The sequence below is a fragment of the Podarcis vaucheri genome, assembly GCF_965113315.1.
Source record: "Podarcis vaucheri genome assembly, chromosome: 4".
Lineage (NCBI taxonomy): Eukaryota > Metazoa > Chordata > Lepidosauria > Squamata > Lacertidae > Podarcis > Podarcis vaucheri.
In genome coordinates, this window is record NC_138762.1 from 30,980,732 (window position 1) to 31,003,629 (window position 22,898).

Here is a 22,898-nt window from a genome sequence, read left to right on the forward strand (position 1 = left end):
TCCTGAAATTCTTCTGCCTGAAGATGAAAGGCATTTCCCAGATTAAGTAGCCTTTATTATAGTTCAAGGTCCAGTGTTGATTACAGCTATACAACATGGAACAAAACCTCCATTGTGGACAAGACTGCATTTGTCCAGATGAGATTTACAGTTTAGGGGTGCTATAGGACACAAGACTGATAACATAAAAATAGATTTGGGAGTGGGACACCATTACAACATCCCCAAAAGCCTCGTCCACAAACCCCTCTGCCTCTCCTAGCTTTTCTAGGTCCATTACCTTGGTCTCAAGGGAACAAACTTGTTCTCAGAGAGACAGGAGCTCATTGCATTGAGGACACACCCATGACTTCTGTCCAAAAGGCAGCTCGTCGTACATGGGACAGGCAGAGCAAAACACTGGGAAGTCCCATTATTCCTGGATGCCCATTCTGCAGCTGTTATTGGATTCAATAACACCTACCTCTGGAAGAGTGAGACCCAGACACTGTCATTTATGCACTGGTGATGTGTGTACCGATATCTGAAAACTTTTCAGAAACTTCAGCTGGTACAAAATCCTACTGCTTGCACCTTGGTGGGATCGTGTCCACACAAGTATTGTCTGTTCTGAACCAGCTACACCAGCTGACACTTCATTTCTGAGCCCATTTCAAAGCCCTAAATGGCCAGGGAGGCTCTGATTTAGGTGCCATGTGGCATAGAGGTTAGGTTTAGAAGTAAGACCTTTTCCATCACAGTCCCAGTATTATGGCAGGCACCCATGCCTGCTTTTTCTAATTAATCAAGACTCTTGTTGCAAAGGGTATTTGACTATTGATTCAATTCTGTAGCTGTTCTGTCAAGTTTAAGGTCTATTTTGACCGGTTTTCTACAGAGACCCCTTTAGCCAAAAGGCAGGCTGCGTGTTTTCTATTATTATTTTTTAAAGAAAACTTACATGTATTATATATCACTTGGAAAAATCATTCCCTCTCCAAAAAGTGGCATTATTTCTTTTTTTTAAAAGAATAAATTGCTCTGAAAACTAACTATGGGCTATTAAAAAGCTGCAAACATGATTAAGAACAGCATCTTACAGTCTCTGTGCCAATTAACATTACATTTTCCAGTCAGATGCTGGCTCCTGTGAATGATCCCGAGAGACACATAAAATATTACACGCGTATTTCTTCCCCAGCAAGTGAACTGTAATAGTCTAGCTACACAGGACAGTAAGCTCAACAGAATACTTACCTAGCTGACAGATAGTCTGCATACTAAACTTCAAGGAATGGAAGTAACAGCTACAGCTACAGCTATAGATTTGCTTCTAAAAGGAGTAGTCTCCTGGCAAATACACTAGTCATCCGGTGCTGTGTTCTAAAGCAACTGTCTACTTCCTGTTGCTGGAGACCTGCTGACTATGTCCTGAATATGGCTGCCATGTGCTGATAGATGCTGCAACTGACAAGGTAGCTGCAGAACCATGGACAGCTCCAAGTGAGCCATTTGCTCAAAGGAAGGTTGGGAGCATTTTATCCTCTGCATCCAGACTACTTCCTCCAGGCTCTACTCCCTCGAGAGAACTTCAGAGCCTTAAAGGTCCAACCCTCTGCCCTGAAGGCAGGTTCTCCTCCTTGTTCCATATCCTCCCTTCTGGTGCACTCCCAGCACTGCTGGACTAGTGATGTGCAGTGGGAGGTATTTTGTTCTTCAGACTCAGGGAAAGGTGTCCACGAGGGTTCAGGCTGCGGGCCCATAGGGCCTGGTAGGTTCTTCTGGAAGTTCTTGTCCAATCTCCTCAGACACAATGGTCTCCCTGTCTTCTGCATTCAGCTCTCAGCCCTGACCCTGACCTGGCTTCCCACTGGATACTCCTGCAGCTGCCAACTCTGCATTTAGATCACTGCTGGATCCTGGGACGCAGCAAGGGACAGAGTTTCCCATGCCTCGTAACTTCTTGATTGGGCCACTGCAATACATTTACATGACACTGTCCCTGAAGATTTCTCAGAACTCTCCATTAGTAACCTAGCAACTATTTTCAGTTGGTATAAGGAACATGTTTCACCAGTATTCCCTGCAAGTAAATCAGGCAAGATTGTTTTAAATGTGCTGGTTGTAATCTACAAAGACCCTAATGGCTTATGACAAGGGTGGGGAACCTCAGGTCCAGGGGTTAAATGCGGTCTTTCAGGGCTCTTTCTCACACCTTCAGGACTATTGCTAGGCCATGCCCTGTGCCAGGGCAAATCTGCTCCACACTCTTTTTCAGGACTTTTATCTGGCTGGAATGTGGCATGCTTAACCATGGCTTGCCTGTGTGGAGAGTGGTGTATGTATAAACCTCTGGTTTATATTAAAGTCACATCCACTTATCCACCCACTTGTCTCTAGCCCTATCAACCACTGGCATGCAGCTCCTGAAAAATTCCCCCCAAAGGAAGTGAGACTCTCCATCTGAAAAAGGTTCCACTACTGGCCTAGGACTTAGTTATTTTCATTTATTTGGCTATGTAGGCCCACTATCACCCTTCAATGAATCATGAAGGCTGATACTATCGCAGCCTACTTGTACACTGCATTCTTCAGGGGCTTTCCTGTGTGTCACCCTACCACCTGAAGTTAGAGAGCAAAGAAGGGTCTTCCATATCACCCTACCATCTGAAGGACAGCAATCAGGGAGAGGGCTCTCTCAATCACAATATGTCACATACAGAATGATATCTGTGGAAAAAATCCTCTGGCACCAGCATCACTGTCCTTCTGAAGCTGGGTAGAAACTTTGGCTTGTATCCAGAGTAGGACTAAGATAGAGTCACTTAGTGGTCTTCTTGTTCCACTGGTGAATTATTTTGCTCCAGTGGAACATTATGGAACAAGAGAACACATAATCAGGTTGCTGATAACTTCTTTGTGCAAAAGACTGCACAGTCTGTTGCACAATGAGTTTCTGCTAGCACAAATGTTGTGTTGGATTCTTCTGTTGCGCATCCAGTAGTACAAGAGCACTTGCGCCAGCTGCCAGTGAACAATGGACACAGCCCTTTATTTGATCAGACATTCTATTACGTTTTGCAGCTGGTTTAAATTTATCATCTGATGGCTCTCTGCTGGATGTTGTCAATGCTACTGATTTTATGGCTGATGCTTTTACGATTTTTGTACCGTGTTTATTCTGAGTTTTATTTCTTATATTGATCTCCAGTTATATGCTACCTTGGCCCTGAAGGACAGCCAATAACTTGAATGATTGACTGGTGACAGAAAGAAATAAGGACATTGCTATTGCACCTGGAGATCACATAAATGGAATGAGCCCACATTTAAGAGAGGCCTGCTATTTCTACGGTGAGGATCCGGGCCAGATGTGTTTGTAAAGTGATCAATGGTGCCTTCTATCCTTTTAATCAAAGACTTGACTTACTGGTCCATTATTTTCCTCTGGGTCCTTCCAGTCTATCAGCTTTAAGAAAAATGATTGCTTAACCCAAGTCAAAAGATAATTAAGAATAGTTCAAACTGAGGTTTGACTCTCACTTGATGAGTAAATATCCTTATATCGTTAAGCCCTAAAGCCTTAAAGGAATTCTGAATACTTGAAGCTTCCAAGATGCAGCACTTAACAGAGAAAGAGCAAATCCTCCATATCAAGAGAGAGAGAGAGTTGGGAAGACCATCTCATTCTAAGGAGTTTATACTGAACTCTGCTTTCAAAGTCTTATCCTCCTCCACCAGTCTTGAAAATGCTGTGACCTTCTGCCACATTCTCCATAGTTGTGAACTTCCCCCTCCCTGCCAATTTCATACTCCCTCTTTATGCCCTTCTTCCTGTGCATGAAGCTGTGGGCTACTGTAAAACCACAGTCCTCAAGGAATATTTCCTCCAGTATCTGAACTTCAAGGACTTGTTCCCGCTGAAAATCCTGATTAAAAGTCTCAGAAGCCAAAATTTCATCAAGGAGGAAAAATATCCCTGTAGCAAATGCATTAACCTTCAAAGAGGCTTTGTAGGGTTCTGTAGTAGAAGCAAACCGGGGGGGGGGGGAGGGGGCGGAATATGTACCATATGTAAAAAAAAAAAAAATCATAATAAATTCAATCAATCAATAAGTTTAGCCAAAGGCCAGGACAATCGGAATAAATTATGTAGGTGGGGGGAGGGGAATACACAGATACAAAAGATCTCATACCATACATTAGTTTTAGAGCAAATATGAAAAAGTGTAATTTAGAACTCATCTTTTACTAATATTGGAGCAGGCCCCTTTTAAGGGGAAGTACTGGAGGCAAATGCATCATGGCTCACAAATGGAAGGGGCCCATCAACATTGACATTGCTGCCAATGTTTTTTCCCCTCAGAGTCTCCCTAATGTGGACTCCATAGACCTAACAAGAGAAGATAAAACATACAGCAAATCAGAATGTGTATCAGAAGAAATGCTAAGTTGCATCCTGTTGACCCAATATATCCATGACTACTACTTACAGGTATGGTTGTTGTTTGTTTGTTTGTTTGTTTGTTTGTTTGTTTGATTTCTTAACCACCCTTCACCATGTAGTGAAATCCCAGTTAGGGGGAAAGATTGGATATGATAAATATAAGGAAGTCCCAGGGCAGGTTACTGCCAGCCCGCCAGCCCCAAAGATTCAATTCCAGTTGTGGATCTTTTTTGGTACAGTATTTTTTATCTGGATTGGAGAGAGAGTGGCAGAGAGGACATTTACGTTATTTTCACTTATGTGATTTTCACTTATACACACAGGATGCCAAAACTTAACCCCTCACATAAGTGGGGAGGTGTGTGTGTGTGTGTGTGTGTGTGTGTGTGTGTGTGTGGTATCAGGCCAGGTAAAGAGGTGTGTCTTCAGCATATGATGACATATAACAAAGGTGCCACCAAGCACACCTCTACAGGGATTGTGGAAGCCGTTAATGGTGTATTTGTTCACATAATCTTAGCAACTACTCCTGAACCCTTAGATTCCATCAAGATAGCCTAGTGGAATCTCATGAGCACATGAGAGAGGCACAGGACAAGGTCAAACACAGGTTAGCCAATAACACTTCAGCAAAGTTGGAAAATTTAAGAATATCATACTGTTTAAAGTATTGCCTGGGGAGAGAGGTGGGGTGAGTATGTTGTTCTCAATAAGACTGGAACTGGGCAATAAAAGGTTACATTGACTTCCATGTGACCTGCAGCAAAGAGGGGTGGCAATATTTCAATACTTAAACTGAAAAGTTTTCACTCAAATCTCTGTTTCACAAGGAGATTGATTGTACTAGAAGAGCTTTATCCTCTGATCCTCAAAAAACAAAATTACATTTTCCAGTCAATAAGGCTTTAAGGTTTTAAAAGTCTGATCTAAGAAATCTCCAATTAAGGCTTAGCCACTCAGAGCAGGGAATTTGGAATTTTCTGGATGCCCTGCAGGAGCCACAGATGGGAATTTATCCACAAGCACAAGTGGAACAAACTTTTGGATTTACCATGGATTTCCTCCCTTTAATCACACTCAGCAAGGAACTTAGTAAGCGACAAAAAAGTAAATAAATCCATCCTTCTACTTCAAATGCCACCAAGAAGAAAAGGGCTCTGGCAATGTAAATGGAACATCAATTGCTTAAGTCAGATGGAAATCAATGGCTTCCCTTATACACACATACACACACGCAGAGCTGACCAACAGGTTATTCCCGCTGAGTGCAAAATCGCTGAGTGATGTTTCTGCTTGCTAAGCAGCTTTGTTTACTCACCAGACATAGTGGTCTCTGTTCAAGACAAAGGGGTGCAACACTCCCACCTCCCTTGCCTGCTAAGGTTAGGCAGCAGACCCAGCCACTTCAACAGAATACAATTAGCAAGAGAGGAAGACATGCATCAGGACAATTGTCTTGCAGCAGCTCAAGTAGACACAAAGTTTCCAAAGCTCTTACAAATCAAATGCAGTCACCACATTGATCCAAAGTCATCCCCTTGGAATTACTGAAGCCTGCTGTCTTGTCTGCAAATAAACTCTGGTTAGTTCTCCCTCGGTGAGAAATGAGAAAATGCAGACTACTTCCAATGCACGGTCATTAGGCAATTGGGGCCATAATCACAGTGCTTACGCTGGAGTTGATGGGAAATGCTGCCGAAATCCCAGTGCAGGTTATGGAGAACATTGCACGAAGCTCTTGGAGTTCCCTTCTGGTTTAGCGCTAACCACTGACCATTATAGAATCATAGAGTGTAGAGTTGGAAGGGATCAGCATGGGAAGCATCCACATGGGTGAAGAGTTGTGTTTGAACTTTTGAGGTGGAAAACAGATGTGTGTCAATTTTATTTTTAGACATTTAGGAAGTCAGTTGCTGCAACTATCTAAATCTCAGTTAAGTTAGGGTAATAAAGAACTGGAATTTGCCATTGCAGTTGAGTGGAGTCCTGGAATCCATATCAGAAGCAAATCAGCACAACCCCTTCATCTATGAAACTCTTGCAGGTGGGGTTGCTTCTATGACAAAGACAAAGACCTCTGATAGCAATTTCTCCTGAGAGTTTCATGCTTTGGTCATGTTCTTGATTGTTGCCACTTCACAAGACTAGGCTCTTCTAGGGCACTGCCATGCAGAATTGTTATTTTTTTGTGGTCTCCACATTGGGAATGGGCAATGTGCTTGGATTGGTCCTTAGCTCCCATGCCAGTTATTCAAAATATATCTGACAAACCAAACCAATAGCAGATGGGACAAAGACAACCCTCACACAACAGTCATAATTATTATATTATTACATATGGAATTTCTAACTCATATTAGCCAGAGAGCTTTTCAGTAACCTGCAATTCATTGATGCTCAATGAGGAGAGAGAAAACCTTATCCAGCACTGCATATACTAGCAAGTAAAGGTCTAAAGCGAGGAACTGACATTTGTTCTGATATCAGCAAACTATTAAATTTGTATCCCACCCTTTCAGCCAAAGATCCAACTAACTTTTACTCAGAGTAGACCCACTGAAATCAATGAACATGACTGAGTTAGGTTTATTAATTGCAGTGGGTCTATTCTGAGTTAAACTTAGTTAAATACCACCCCAGAGTGGCTAATATGTTTCATGACACTGTGTCTGCCCTGGCATTAATCTGAGAAACCATCAGTAACACTGCTGGAGATCAGTGATGCATCAGCTCTTATGACAATGCTTACATCATCATCACCAACACTACCACCACCATTATAAAATATTATTAAATTTGTACACTCTAGTAGGGAATATAAGGAGCCGCCATCACTGTAATTGGTTTGATTGGACTATATGTGGTCCAGAGGTGCTAGCCAGTTGCCAAAGTGATTTGATAAAAATGGGGGATACAGAAGGGTTAGATCTGTGTTGCCCACAGATGGTTCTTGACATATCTAAAATCTTGGTACAAGCCCAAAACGAAAAAGGCAGGGGGAACCATTCCCTACCAACAGTCTACATTTCCTGTTATCCCAAGTGAAAAGTCTGTGGTGGACTGAAGCATGGAGCCCCAACCAATCAAAGAGACAATGCTCAGCAGTTGATTCAGTCCTTACTCCCAAGTCTGCCTCTAGGATCTTTCTGTACTACAGGAATATTGTGTGTGTGTGTGTGTGTGTGTGTGTGTGTGAGTGAGAGAGAGAACGAGAGAACTACATTTTCCCCTACCTGGGAATATGGCACAGCTGGAGAAAGAAAAGGCAAACGTGTTCAGAACTGTAGAATGAAAAGGAGCCCAGTACAAGAGGTAGAAGGGGGACTTTTCCCCAAATAGCAGTAACGTTCATACTGTTGATAATGTCTACACTGGCAGTTGTCTCATAGATGACATAATACAGCATAAAACACTTGAGAAAATATTTTATGGTTGCTGCTTAAGCAGTTCTTGAAAAGTGTTGAGCTTTTATTGCATTGTATAACACACACACACATTAAAATAGTAATTCAGTAATTAAATTCAACTGAGTATTGCTATTTTTTATTGTTTTAAACTTAAAAACACATCAACATGTTTTATAACTTGATTTTTTTATAACAAGGTATGAAACTGTATGCTTTAGAAATATAATATTTTGTTATTTATGTATCTGAATTCTGAAAATAACTAAATTTAAAGACTAAAGTTAACAATAACTACTTTGTGAGGTATAGAATTTTGCAAGGTGTTAAATTAAATATGGCTTAGGTCCTTATTACATCAAGGTTGCAAGATCTTTGGCCAGAGAAAAGGGAGTTTTCATCAAAAGAGCCACCAGATCTAGCTAGACTTTTGTGAGGTTGTTGTTGTTGTTTAATAAGGTAGCTTAAGCTATTCTCTTACCTGTTTCCCATCCAGTGTGTACAGGCGCTTAACTACTCCGGAATCCAGCTTGATGGCATCAGTGATATCAGTGAGAACCTGCTCAAATGAATGCGCTGTCTTCTTGTTAAGCAGAATCCGGACTGCTTTACGGGGCTTCACACCACTCCTGATGATTGTGACCAGTTTAGGCCTAATGAAATCCTTGTTCTCCTTCTGGTCTGAAGGGCTTCCTTTGGCTGAGGCAAGAGAGGCCACTGTGCGGGCAGCGGAGGTGGTTTTCACATTCACTGACCAATTGGGATTTACATTCTTTGTGTACTCCAGCTTCTTGAAGGGCTCTATCGAACCACACACATAGCTCTCTCCTAAGAAAAAGAAGGTGCAGATCATTAGCTCAAATGTCATTTCCTCCTGCGACATTTACATCTTTTAGAGTAAGCACTCTCCATTTTACTTATGACAACCTAAGCAGAAGATGTAGGCATACAACTGTTGCAGAGAGTGGGGTGATTAATAAAATCAGTCCTCCTGCCAGACTGGGAATATCCCCTCACTCACACAGTTTAGGATATTCCACCATTCTTCAGCAGAGTTTCTTTTCTTTCAGCAAAGTAAGCAGCTCACATACATGTCAAACAAAGCTTTAATAATAAAGAAAACTGTAACATAATAACATACTGTCTGAGAGAAACTAAAACAACATGAGGCAAGAACAAAAATGACAGTTGGTCTCTCTAATGAAACTTAACTGAACACACAAAGGGAGGGGCCGATTCCGGAGCACAACACAAAAGCCACCAGATGCCAGACATTCTACTATTCAAATTAGGCCCCAGTTTTTTTCCTAACAACTACTACTTCCTATGTCCCAGAGGCATTTCCTTTTTACAATAAATAAACTACCCTGATTGTTATGTGAACTGTCCTGAGACCTCCGGGTATAAGGTGGTATATAAATTCAATAAGAAAGAAAGAAAGAAAGAGAATTGTTTCAAAACTCCTGGAGGTTTTGAATAAGAAAATTAGGAGCATCCACCACATATACTCCAGAATCTGAGGAACTCTAGGATTTCAGGAGGAGAATGTCTGGGAGAGAACTATAAGCCCCTGGAAACCTTCTCTAGAAGATGCAGTTATGGAATAGCCATGCATAATATGCAGCCTTCAATATTAAACACATTGGCTGTGTTCACATGCCATAGTTAATGGTTTACTGTGAACAAGCAGATCACTCCTGCCTTAACTATTTTCCATTAGAAGCAACGAACTATGATCCTTGACTGAGTGCCATATCCAAACCAGGGATTACGCTTCGTTTTGCTCTAAATGAACTACAATCTGAAGTCAATGTTTGTTCCTGGCTTACCAACCATGGTTTGCTTTGGAGCAGAACAAAAGACAATCCCCAGTTTACATTTAATGGTAAGCCAACTGTCATGGTTTGCTGTTCCCACTCACTAGCAGGGAGAAGTAATGTGGAAGTGATCTACTTGCAGGAAGGAGTGAAGGTAGAGTGATCTACAAGTTCTTGGCAAAACCATTGTGCCATGAGTTAACCTAGGAGGTGGAATGCACTGTGTCCATGGTGAAAACATGAACACACCTCACAAACATACATCTAGTGCAATTGGGTGGGTATTTTGTGGTTTTGCTATTTTATATTGTTTCGACTGACTTGCATTTATCAGTCATCACTTTGGGGCAGGGGGGTCTTTGGGCCAAAAAGTAGTATATAAAACCATAACATAAACCACAGCTTATCATGCTGTGTGAATGCAGCCAATGTTATCTGAGAAGACATAATTGGTTCCTTTAAATTGTTACTCTTAAAATATAAAACTGAGAGAGAAAGGAAAGCGCTACAAGCCAAGCCTTAAGCTAAATAAAGACTAGTATGAACAAACAGAAGGCACAGCTGCCTTGGGCTTGTTTGCTTTTTAATGTCTGTCCTAATATATGCAAAGATAAACAATAATACATATTTTATAATGGTAACATACACTTGCACACACCTTCCTGTTGAAACAATGGTGTAAGTTGTTAATGTTTAGGAGCTGGCTCCCATGAAGAATTTTTTAATCATTAGTTATTATTTATTTGTTGCATTTCTATCCCACCTTTTTTTTTTTCCAAGGAGCTCAAGGTGGCATACATGATTCTCTCCCTTCTCATTTAAACCCCACAACAATCCTGAGAGGTAGGTTAGGCAGGGACTGCCCCGAGTCCACCCAGTGAGCCTCTCTACACCACACTAGATCCAAGAGTATCAATATTGCAGTGCGCTATGTGAAGAAGAGCAACAGCATTGGTATCTCTTCCAAACTCTACTACAGAAATACCAGAAAACATACGGCAAGCAAAATAAACCTTACCAGCGGGAAATACTTTTCTAATTAATATAGGATTGACAGAAAACTTCCCCCCTAATTTTTTTTAGTTCTAATAGAGAGCTCTATTTTTGGAAGGCAATGTTAAGCTCCTTTTAATATCCAGTTTATTCTGGTGAAAGCCTTGCACAACATGAAGGCCAAGTGATGAACTGTAGTAATGATCCAAGAATGATCAAACGGGACATATTCTCTTTTATCTGTGTCTCTATCCAGCATTTTCAGCCCCAACAATTCAATTGCCACAAGGTCAAAACCCACATAAGTGCTCCCTTCTTTGTATGCAAAATGAGTCATCCACGGATTTCATTGATTTGGAAATACCATTCTTGTTTTTGTCGGTAGTGCTTTCTTAAAAGTGCTTTACCAATACTTTTAGTGTACTGGTGCAGGGGAGGAGAACTCATTTTGACCCATTATATTTTATGTACCATCAGACAGTTCTTTCTTTCTTTCTTTCTTTTTTACTGGTCACTGACAAATACAGTGGTACCTCTGGTTATGAACTTAATTCCTTCCGGAGGTCCGTTCTTAACCTGAAACTGTTCTTAACCTGAGGTACCAGTTTAGCTAATGGGGCCTCCCGCTGCCGCTACGCCACTGGTGTCCGATTTCTGTTCTCATCCTGAGGTAAAGTTCTTAACCCGAGGTACTACTTCCAGGTTAGCAGAGTCTGTAACCCGAAGTGTTTGTAACCTGAGGTTTGTAACCCGAGGTACCACTGTAGGTCTGAAAGACAGAAATACTTTTTGCAGCAGCCTAATTAGCATTGTTGAAGTGACTAAACGGCAGTATTCAAAAGCCACTAAAAAAGGAGTGCCAATATATCTTGAATCAACAAATTACCCCCATTAGGTTTGTGCAGTAATTTGAACTAGTGAGGGTTCTTACAGTCTAATTCTACTGTGGTTCCACTGGTACCAAGTGCTGGTTTGGTCCCCTATGCTGGCAGCCACCACCTCTAAAGCAAACAGATAAAAGCCACACCAGGAACTGAGTCTAACTGGAAGCTAGTCCTTCTGTAAAGCATTGGATAAAAGACAGTCCATGGGTCTCCCTTGGGAAGAACTTCCATAATTTTTAGAGCCATCACTAAGAATGCTTCATTGCGCACCCCTTCCTGATCTTAACTGACACATGGATGATGTTTCCAGTAGGCCATCCCCTGTCAGTTTTAAAGGGCTCACGTAAGTAGTGTTTCCCCCTAAGGTATGCAGGACCCAAGTTGTTTAGGGCATTCAGAAATCATCAATGTCACTTTGAATTGTGCCTAGGAGCAAACTATACGAGTCATATTTTGCAGCATGTAAATGCTTCACTTCCAAGCAAGGTCTGCTAGATATCAAAGCAAAAATATCCTGTCATCTAAACGACAATGCAGGAGAAGAAAAATCTCAATTGATAAGAAAAGTCTGGCAAGAAAGTAGGCTGAATAATTGTACTACTAGTCAACTGTTGCACAGAAGATTCTCCCAAGGTGGGAGGAAACAAACAAACCATTTAACAGTTGCTAATCAAGTGTCATGTTTTGATTAGAATATTAATAGCTCATAGAGATTTAGAAGACTCTATCTACCTTTCACTCATGAGAGAGATACAAATAAGATAAAGATACATCACAGCAGAAAATTCACCCAATAGAAAGAATGAGCTTACAAATAATGTTAAGACACAAGCTGTAGCTTCAGAACATACTGGGGTTGCTATTTTTCATGTTTTCATAGATCAAATTATTAATGGTGAAATCCAATGGCATCTGCTTGCTGGCAGAACAGACAGCATTGGTGAAGTGGATTCTCCTTCCCCTTGCAGTCCTGCAGACCAGATTTTGGGTGGAGAGAAGGGGAAGGCCATTCATGCAGTATTAAGATCTCCCACTAAGTGTATTCACCCCCTTAAATTTGGTATTCATTTGACTGACAAGTTCAATTGTCTTTTTAAAGTTGGAATTCTTATTCTTCAGTGAGCAGAGATTGGAATTTTATTACAAGAGGTTGCTTTTCCCCCCACACAGTGGGTTGCCATTAGCATAGAGTGCAGCCATCAAGAGATGCTGCTTATTGTTTCCGACTCAACATTCAGCCAGTCTGTCTAGGTTAAAGGAAAAAATAACTCTGAACACCTGCAACAGCACTCTCCCGAGAACCATTAATTAATAATTACATCTATGGGACTAGCAGTGGGGCATGCTCACCAACCATGGAAGAGCACACACTTCCAAACCGTTTCAGCGGTATCTCTAAGTAGCTGTCCAATAGGTCCACTCTTGTTTGGAAGGAATCGGACACCATTAGAAAGATTTCAGTGGTCTCTTGTGCTTTTTATACAGCAATGATGTGGCAGCCCTTAGACTGCTCCATTGATCAATATTTAATGGAACATCACTCCTTTCTGCTCTCTAAAGAAGGTTTTTTTTTTTGTCCTCTTTGCTTCGCATCTATTATATTTTCTGTCAATCAAAAGGTTTCCTTGGGGAACAAGCAAGGAGGATAGCTCCCACCCAAGTAAGAGCAGCAACTGGAACATGTCTAATACAAGAGTTTGGCTGCTCAGAATAAGAAGCTCTCTTTTAACCTAAGAAGTCAACCAGATCAAATAATGCGCTAGACCTCGTTATAACAGCCAGAAGAATATAAAGGACCTTTCAAAATTTACAAATGAATAGCTATTTCACATTTGTTGCACGGGATCCAGATTACCCTTCTTTGAAATCAATGTAAAAGATGGCACAGTTTCCCAGCATTCAACCTATCAACATATTATAACAGCTGGGAAAATTTAGAATACGGTTATACACTTCCTGGATAATGCCTATAACATCACTTATGACAAATCCTCCAATGCCAGTACCTATTATCTTTAACAACACTGATCAGCCTGCAAAATGGGAACTTGCAAAACCAAATAGTTTCAAGGCACAATAAAAGGGGCCTCTCTTAAGCTTCACTTCAGCATAGCATTCAGATACTGGTCTAATGCATATGTTACTTGAACTGGTGTAGCCAGGGCCGGCCCACCCGTGAGGCAAGGTGTGGTGACAAGCGGCAGAACCCATAGGAGCAACAGATCCTGATTTTATTTCATAAATTTATACCTCCCTTGATTGGAAAAGGGGGAAAAAGAGAAACCCTCAAAGCAGTTTACAAAAATGCAGATCTTAATTCCCCCTTGTTCCTGATATAGATCTTCGTTTACCCCTTCTTCCCAAGCAGGCAGGCAGGACACCATTATGTGGTTTGCCTCAGGCTCCAAAATGTCTTGGGCAGCACTAAAATGTCTTGGTTACAGCTGCCGTTCCAATTGTGGCTATTTCTGCACACTCCAGGAATATACCATCATAGGATTCTTTATGGGGGGGGAGTGTAATCTGGATATCATCTGTGGGTCCCCTTCAAACATATGTTTTTATATCTGTAAAGTGGGGTTCTTCAGAAAGAGGAGCTGCTAAAGGGGTCACATCAGCCTCAGTTAAGTTAATATCTCTAGCCAAATATGTGAAGTATCTCTTGCATGACTAAGGAGTACAGGGAACTGATAACCACAGAAGCTATGAGCTAGAGATGCTTCCAGAAGGCAGGCACCTTCCCCAGCTGGAGGTGATGTCATCAGCAAGTGTAAGAGAAGAACAGACCTGAGCCAGTCTCATCTGGGGCTGGGAAGAAAGAGAGGTTTGGCCTGCTCTCTGTCCCGAAACCATAGCTTATGGCATTTGCAGGGGGCTTTCTAGAAATCCAATTGGGGAGCAAGATCAGTTGGGAGCATTAAGACTGCGAAGCCTTTTATCATATGCTCTGTTCATGTTATCTGTGTAAATAAAACCGTATTATCACAAAGACACCAATGTCTACAGTGACCTTCATTCCAAGAAACTCAAGCCTGAGGTACATGCTGGCACCCCTGAAATCTACCACTGCTCAGAGACTTGGTTGCACATAACAATATAAAGCATCTGTCCTTAAGGTTTCACTGTGTGAAACCTCAACACTCCAGTGTTGCCCAGAATCAGTGCTGGAGGGTCCTTGCAATCTCTCACCATGGCAGGATTCCCTAGCCTAAAATCATTCCTAAAGGTTGGTCCAGTGTCAAAACAATAATACAGTAAAAGCTCAGAGAGAGGAGGGAGAAAGAGAGAGAGAACCATTCTCCGCTGCCTAATATTTCTGAAGGGTTTCGGCCCAGAGACAACTTTACCACAGTCAAAGAAGCACTGGTCAGATCCAGCATTCGGGTTATATGGGCCGGATACCTAACATCCCATTCAGACAGGTAAATCATTCCTCTCACCTCCAGGCAGAGCTTGGGCCAAAGAAAAGAGAGGTTGTGTGTATAGCTTTAGGTAACAGAGGAAGCATCTTAAAAAGCAGAGACATCACCTTGCCGACAAAGGTCTGTATAGTTAAAGCTATGGTTTTCCCAGTAGTGATGTATGGAAGTGAGAGCTGGACCATAACGTAGGCTGATCGCCAAAGAATTGATGCTTTTGAATTATGGTGCTGGAGGAGACTCTTGAGAGTCCCATGGACTGCAAGAAGATCAAACCTCTCCATTCTTAAGAAAATCAGCCCTGAGTGCTCACTGGAAGGACAGATCCTGAAGCTGAGGCTCCAATACTTTGGCCACCTCATGAGAAGAGAAGACTCCCTTGAAAAGACCCTGATGTTGGGAAAGATTGAGGGCACAAGGAGAAGGGGAAGACAGAGAATGAGATGGTTGGACAGTGTTCTCGAAGCTACCAGCATGAGTCTGACCAAACTGTGGGAGGCAGTGGAAGACAGGAGTGCCTGGTGTGCTCTAGTCCATGGGGTCATGAAGAGTCGGACACGACTAAATGACTAAACAACAACAACAACAATAACATTATTTCTGAAGGGTTTCGGCCCAGAGACAACTTCATCACAGTCAAAGAAGCACTGGTCAGATCCAGCATTCGGGTTATATGGGCTGGATACCTAACATCCCATTCCGACAGGTAAATCATTCCTCTCACCTCCAGGCAGAGCTTGGGGCAAAGAAAAGAGAGATTGAGTGTACTGCTTTAGGTAACAGGGGAAGAGAGCCACTAATGAAATTGAGAATCAGAGTTGTAGAGTTGGAAGAGACCCCAAAGGTCATCTAAGTCCAAACCCCTGCAATGCAGGAATCACAGTTGACATTGCTGAAGGAGGCTTGGCCATTTCAAAAAGCCAGACTCTTCTCCCTGTTCTTTGAAAACTGTTGGCTTCAGCAGAAATGTAACTGGAGGAGTGGGACACCACCAAGTGATCTTCCCAACTGTTTAGATGCAACACACAGCTGCAAGCTAATTGTATCTATAATAAACTTGCAGCATCAGTTTAAAAAAAGAGAGAGAGAGAATGTAGGAGGAGAACACTGCCATGAACTGTCAGTTTGTGAAATATATTCAAGGGAAAAAATATTCATTTATTCTAAATATGTTTTCCTTTTGGGTAGGCCAGGAGTTTGATTTCCAGTAAAGCAGAACTCACTCCTTCAAATTCCAGTAGGCAACTGGCAAATGGGGCTAAAGCTAACTCTTTAGGACAGCTTCTCTTTGCAAATGCAGAATGAAACACAGAGTTGACAGCTGGCCATGGCTCATTGTAAGAGCTATGTATGCACAAGGTCCCAGGCGTCTCCTGTTAAGGTAGTCTTAGGATGTAACTAGGAAAAGAAGCCCTTGCTGTAAAGCTTGCAAAGTAGACAATGCTGGGCAAAGATAGGAAGAACAGTCTGAAACAGTATAAGGCAACTTTATTATTTGCCAATTCTCAACATTAGTTACAGATGAATAAATGTGTTTTCAGAGCTGGCTTGTTTATGGCACACGTATTTTTCAAGGTGATGGCTGACCAAGCATTGTTGCGGATCAGTTTCACATTATATTCTAATTTGATTACCATACCCTGTTGCACTCAGTTCTCTCCTCCGAACACCAAGATTTTTAATAGATTTTGGCAGCCAGTCAGTACTAACAGGAAAAAATTCCATAGCAGGCAATATTAATTTCAAAAATTAATTTAATTTTTTTAAAAGCAACTATGAGGTCTAGTCCCATTAAATCTAACTGCATGATTAAATGTAAGAAGGTTGAAACTCCACTGAACTTTTGATATTTTAAAAATAATTATTAAAAGGACAATCTGCAATATCCAAACAATTTTCTACGACCAATTGCATGTTTAATTATTTTGCAGCAGTTTTTCTTCACTTTCCTCATTATTTATAATCCTCCTTTGAGTCTAACAGGGTTCTTCAAGACAGCTTACAATAAAAAATTGTATGCCATATTATTAAAAAAAACTAGAATGTTCAGTAATTTCGGTGAGTTACTGAAGTTACGGACAGCCTGTTACACCATTCAGGTGACTGTGCTTGTTTCAGTTAATCCATGCATGAAATACCTGAATGTTTCAGCATCTTGAGAGTGAAGGACTTATGTTTGGCTCTCAGTGCTACACAAGGTGTTTGATCATTGGCTAAGTATAGAAAACACCTTAAGAATAACTAAAATAAATTGAAGCCTGTGAAAGAGAAACATGAGGCCTAGAAACGTAGATAAGAATGATGTTGATATAGGATTTTCCCTGAAGCCCATTTGATTGTGTCCAGAGATGCAGGCATAATAATCAGCAAGAGGAACTGTTACATCTTCTTTGAATTTTAGAGAGAATCATAAGATCGATGCAAGTTTTCAGACATTGGTTTTGCTTTGTGACTTTAAGTATAACTATTGGTTTTATCACATTGTAAGAAGCCAGTAGCTTAAATTGAATAAGGTTCTATCAAAGGGAAAGGGTCAAGACAGCAGGAACTTTGAGTGGAATTTATTTACAAAAACCACTGTCAACTGCTTGTTCCAGAAAACTTGACAATCTGATTTGCTGCTTGACAGTTGCTAGTGCATTTCTTACCCTACAAATAAACCACTGTACACACATTGCCCTTTCGGGAGGAAAGCCTGTATTTGTACAATTTGCATTCTGCCGCTTTCTATAGAGACTTGGAAAGTTGACTCGCACTTGAAGATCGATGCCAAGGAGTTGTCCAGCAACATCTTGGCAGTAGTTTTCCATGGGGGAAATGCCAATTATGCCTGGCCTATAACTGCTAAATCTAAATCTCAACTTTTAAGTACTCATTTGAGATATTCTAAAGCACACAAGCTTTAGAATAAAGCCTATGCATGCCCCCTGCATTTCAGCAGACTAATGCAAAAGATAGGACAACGTATTAGGCTGCCGGCAGATCTTAACCAATAAGAGAATATTTTAGGACACTTCCAAGGTAAAGCAGTTTGCAGGTAAACAGCATACCAGACATCCAGATCTGGTATTTGGATATTTAAATTCAGTATGTATGTATGTATATAATTACAGTGGTACCCCGCAAGACGAATGCCTCGCAAGACGGAAAACCTGCAAGACGAAAGGGTTTTCTGTTTTGGAGGCGCTTCGCAAGACGAATTTCCCTATGGGCTTGCTTCACAAGACGAAAGCCCATAGGGAAATCTCCGGGGACTTCTTTTAAATGCTGGTGGTGGGGAGCAAAGCCTTTCCCCCCCTCCGGCCTTCAGAAGAGATCCAGGAAGGCTGGCGGGGGCCGAAAGGCTTTGCTCCCCACCGCCAGCATTTAAAAAGCAGTCCGGGATAGCAGGGAAGAGCTTCCCGCTATCGCGGACGGCTTTTGAAGGCAGGCGGGGGGGAGCAAAGACTTTTGCCCCCCCGCCCGCCTTCAGAAGAGGTCCAGGACCTCTTCTGAAGGCGGGCGGGGGGCGAAAGTCTTTGCTCCCCCCTGCCTGCCTTCCCGGGAGAGCTTTTGAAGGCAGGCGGGGGGGCAAAGACTTTCGCCCCCCGCCCGCCTTCAGAAGAGGTCCAGGACCTCTTCTGAAGGCGGGCGGGGGGCGAAAGTCTTTGCTCCCCCCTGCCTGCCTTCCCGGACGGCTTTTGAAGGCGGGCGGGGGGGGCAAAGACTTTCGCCCCCCGCCCGCCTTCAGAAGAGGTCCAGGACCTCTTCTGAAGGCGGGCGGGGGGCAAAAGTCTTTGGCCCCCCTGCCTGCCTTCCCAGGGGCTTTTACATCGCCCCGGTCAGCGGAGAAGTCCTCCGCTGTCCCGGGCGATTTTAAAATGCCGCCCGCCAGCATTTTAAGATCGCCCCGGACAGCGGAGAAGTCCTCCACTGTCCCGGGGTTTTTTTAAAATGCTGGGGGTGGGAAGAAAAGCCCTTGTCCCCCCCCCCCAGCCTTCAGAAGAGGTTGGGGGACAGACTGTCCCCGGACCTGGTCTGAAGGCGGTTTCCCTAGGAATGCATTAATTGATTTTCAATGCATTCCTATGGGAAACCGTGCATCGCAAGACGAAAAACTCGCAAGAAGAAAAAACTTGCGGAACGAATTAATTTCGTCTTGCGAGGCACCACTGTAAAACACACACACACCAGCTCTTCCTTCTGTCTTTTCATTTCAATTTCTCCTCTGATCAGAATTAAGAGACAGTTTTGTTCTCACTTGTTCTCTCTATTGCTGATTTGCAGGCATGAGTGTGGATCCAAAGTGGTACACACAGAGAGAGTGACTTGGAGAAACCTCAAGATTTGCAAAAAAGTGGGGAGGGGGGATCGTTATGAAAACAAAACTCCTAACTGGAGGAAACCTACAAATCAACTCAAGGAGGATTGAGAAAACGCAGAGGCCACAGATTGTTGCAATGGGTATGTGGAAGTGGAAAAATCATAGTGCAGTGTACAGTTAGCTGACTGGCACAGAGAAAAGGTATATACTATACTGCAACAGGGTTTACTTATTGGTCCCACTTATTGGACTGTCTTGCCAGAGTGGTGCATGCTCTAGTTATCTCCTGCTTGGACTACTGCAATGCGCTCTACATGGGGCTACCTTTGAAGGTCACCCGGAAACTCCAACGAATCCAGAATGCGGCAGCTAGACTGGTGACTGGGGGCAGCCGCCGAGACCACATAACACCGGTCCTGAAAGACCTATGTTGGCTCTCAGTACGTTTCAGAGCACAATTCAAAGTGTCAGTGCTGACCTTTAATGCCCTAAATGGCCTCGGCCCAGTGTACTTGAAGGAGTGTCTCCACCCCCATCATTCAGTCTAGACACTGAGGTCCAGCTCTGAGGTCCTTCTGGCGGTTCCCTCACTGCAAGAAGTGAGGTTAAAGGGAACCAGGCAGAGGGCTTTCTCGGTGGTGGTGTCTGCCCTGTGGAACACCCTCCCATCAGATGTCAAGGAAATAAACTTTCAAATCTGACTTTTGAAAGACATCTGAAGGCAGCCCTGTTTAGGGAAGTTTTTTAGTGTTTGAAGTTTTATTCTGTTTTTAGTGTCCTGTTGGGAGCCACCTAGAGTGGGCAGGGTATAAATAATAAATTATTTTATTTATTTATTTATTATACTGACCTTCCACCAGCTGGTCTAAGGTGGTAATCTTCCTGACTCCATCAATGGTATAGATTGTTCTCACACCCTGGGGCAGATTGACGTTATCAGAGAGAGTCCGAGTCAGATCAGCCAGCAGGGCCTCGAAAGATCTAAACCGGTCAGGAGAGATGGCGTATACAATCCCTTTGAAATAGCGGTCCCCGTTGCGATAGAAGCGGACTTTCTTGGCTTTCTTCTCGGAGCTGAGGGTCTGTAGGGTGCGGGTGCGGTAGAAGCTGCAGTGGGCACTGTGGGTCGGGCTAGGCAGGCCGTTCACCCGTGACCCTCGGCTGTAGCGCTGTGCTTTGTCGCGCTCGTCAAAGTGTTCCAGCTCCATATCTCTCCCAAAGGACATCTTGGAAAGTTAATCTGGAAGGGGCGAGAGAGCAGACGTGGCAAAGACTGATCAATATGCACTGTAATTATGCAGCAACCATATTAAAACACCGAGGATTTAGGGCTCTGCTACAACCAACCTGAATTTGGCCAACTCTTCCCGCAATGCAATAATATTTATACACTGCTTAACGGCAATTAAAGAAAAACTTTGCAAGTGTCTTGTAGAAAATGTTATAAAATATTCATTAAAAGCAGCCATAAAAACAGACTTTTAAAAAAGTAGACATAATAAAATTATCAGAATATAGATAAAAGCAAATTGATTTTTTTAAAAAGATAAAATAAATGCATATAATTAAAATTCATGTCTGAGTAGGCTTGCCTAATCAAAAAATGTTTTTAGCAGGCATCAGAAACAATGAGTGCTTAATATCAATGGGCAGGGAGTTCCAGAGACTGTCACATTACTATTACCACTAATATTATTATTATAACTGAAATTATATACTACCTTCCACTTCAAGACGCAATACCAAGCCAATAGCAAAATAATAAGAATAAAAACCAATTGAAAAAATACAACTACCCATAATTAAGATACACAGTAAAATGAGTCTTCTTGCAAGTGAGGAACGGATATTATGTGTGGCCCTTGTAAGAGGATTTAGCTTACTATAGAAAGGCATGGGCCACCAGGCACCAGCTAAGCAGGGGAATGGAACAGGATATTTTACATTAGATAGCACATAAAAACAAGGTGGAGGGTCATTCTTCATTCATTATTGGCTTAACAACCAATCTTGCATTTTTATTAAAATAAATAAAATGTTTGCTCTGTCTCCCAAGCACATACACACAAAAAGGTGCCTGTTTGCTCCTCAGTGAGCCTTGAGTTACTTTCTGTTGTATTACCAGCAGTAGCTGAGATTCTTGCTAAATGAGACTCTATCAAGCCTACTAGAAAGGACTTAAGCACGACTTTGCTCAGCACAATCAAGATACAGATTTTACTCAGGTGCTGCTGCGACTCCAGACTTGTTCTCCAATTTAATGGTCTTGTGGATTTGCCACAATTTCCCCAGACTTTAATGGAGAACCTAATCACCAAGAAAGTGAGTCTTTCAAGATCTAGCACATTCAATTCTGGACGGGGGCACAATCCAGCAGTGTGGTTTTCCACTAAAACATATACAGGACCAATGAAAGCATGTTCAAGAGTAGATAGCTGGCAGTGCAGTCCTATGCATGTCTACTCAGAAGGAAACTCTGTCAAGACTTACTCCCAGGGAACTATGTAAAGCAAGGGGACCCTTTGGCCCTCCAGATGTTCATTTGCCCTGGACACCAGCCATTCCTGCTAAGGCTGATAAGAGCTGTAGTTCAGTAACCTCTGCCCCACTCCTGCTCTAGATTTTGTTGGTCAGTATGGCCACTGATCAGGTATGATGGGAGTTGTAGTCCAGCAACATCTGAAAGGCCATAGATTCCCCATCCCAGCATACAGAATTGCAGCCTTATCTGGTAATATATAGGCAGAGGTTAATTATTATTTTTAAGTTGTCTTAGGGCAGACTCTGCTAACTTGGTGCCCTCCAGATGTTTTGGACTACAACTCCCATCAGCCCTAGCCTGCGCATAAATTTAGCAAATGCTGTCTTAGATCAAGGGTTGCTTCTGCTTGTTGCCATCTAGGTTCACTGACAGTTCAAAATGTTTTCATGGCAATGTTTTCATGTGGGTCAGAGACAACTCTGCCTAGACCAGTTCACAGTTGCCATGCATTTGCAGATCCCCAGCCTGTTAGCTATCTCCATTCTTATCTCACTAAATGAAAATTGACTCCCATCTCAACCTGCATGTATACTGAGGTCATCTTTGGAGGTGCTCCTCCAGGTGTCCCTTTTATCTGGAGCGAGGTGGGTAGTGACTGTCTTCTCAATTGTGATGCCCCACTTATAAACTCCCTTCGTTGCTCTGCCCAATTTTGCCTCTAGCTCCAACAGGCCAGGGACCCATCTAGTCAAGCATCCTGTTCTCAGTGGCCAACCAGATGCCTACCGGAAATCTCATTAGGAGGTCCTCAGCCCAACGGCTCTCTCTCCCCACCTGTGATTCCCAGAAACTGGTATTGAGGAGCATCCTGCCTCCAACCATGGTAGGAGAAGATAGCCATCATGGTTGGGAGCCAGTGACAGCCTTACCCTTCATGAATTTGCATAATCATCTTTCGCAGCTCTGCCCACCCCTGGTATATGGTTCCCAGAAGGCTGCCAAGTAAGGAATGTTGCCTTTGGGCAGAAAATGGCTCCCCACCCCTGATTTAAAGCAAAGACAGTCATAGAAGAATGGTAGCCTATATAAGGCTCACAGTATAGAAGGCCCCCGCTTTATTTTCCTTGAAAATGCAGGCAAACATATGAAGGGAGTGGAGACTACCCCAAA

At 42.6% G+C, this 22,898-nt stretch overlaps 1 protein-coding gene across 4 annotated transcripts in view; it reads right to left on the reverse strand.

Annotated features, from left to right (window-relative positions):
- The window catches only part of DCLK1 (doublecortin like kinase 1), a 200,260-nt gene that overhangs the window by 171,695 nt on the left and 5,667 nt on the right, over nucleotides 1–22,898 (reverse strand). For all 4 annotated transcript variants that reach the window (XM_082221572.1, XM_082221571.1, XM_082221573.1 and 1 more), the window contains exons 2-3: nucleotides 20,097–20,486; nucleotides 8,312–8,658 (exon numbers count right to left, since the gene is read on the reverse strand). In XM_082221572.1, coding sequence (XP_082077698.1) covers nucleotides 8,312–8,658; nucleotides 20,097–20,472 — 723 coding nt within the window. In that variant the 5' untranslated portion in view covers nucleotides 20,473–20,486. The remainder of the gene's footprint in view (nucleotides 1–8,311; nucleotides 8,659–20,096; nucleotides 20,487–22,898) is intronic.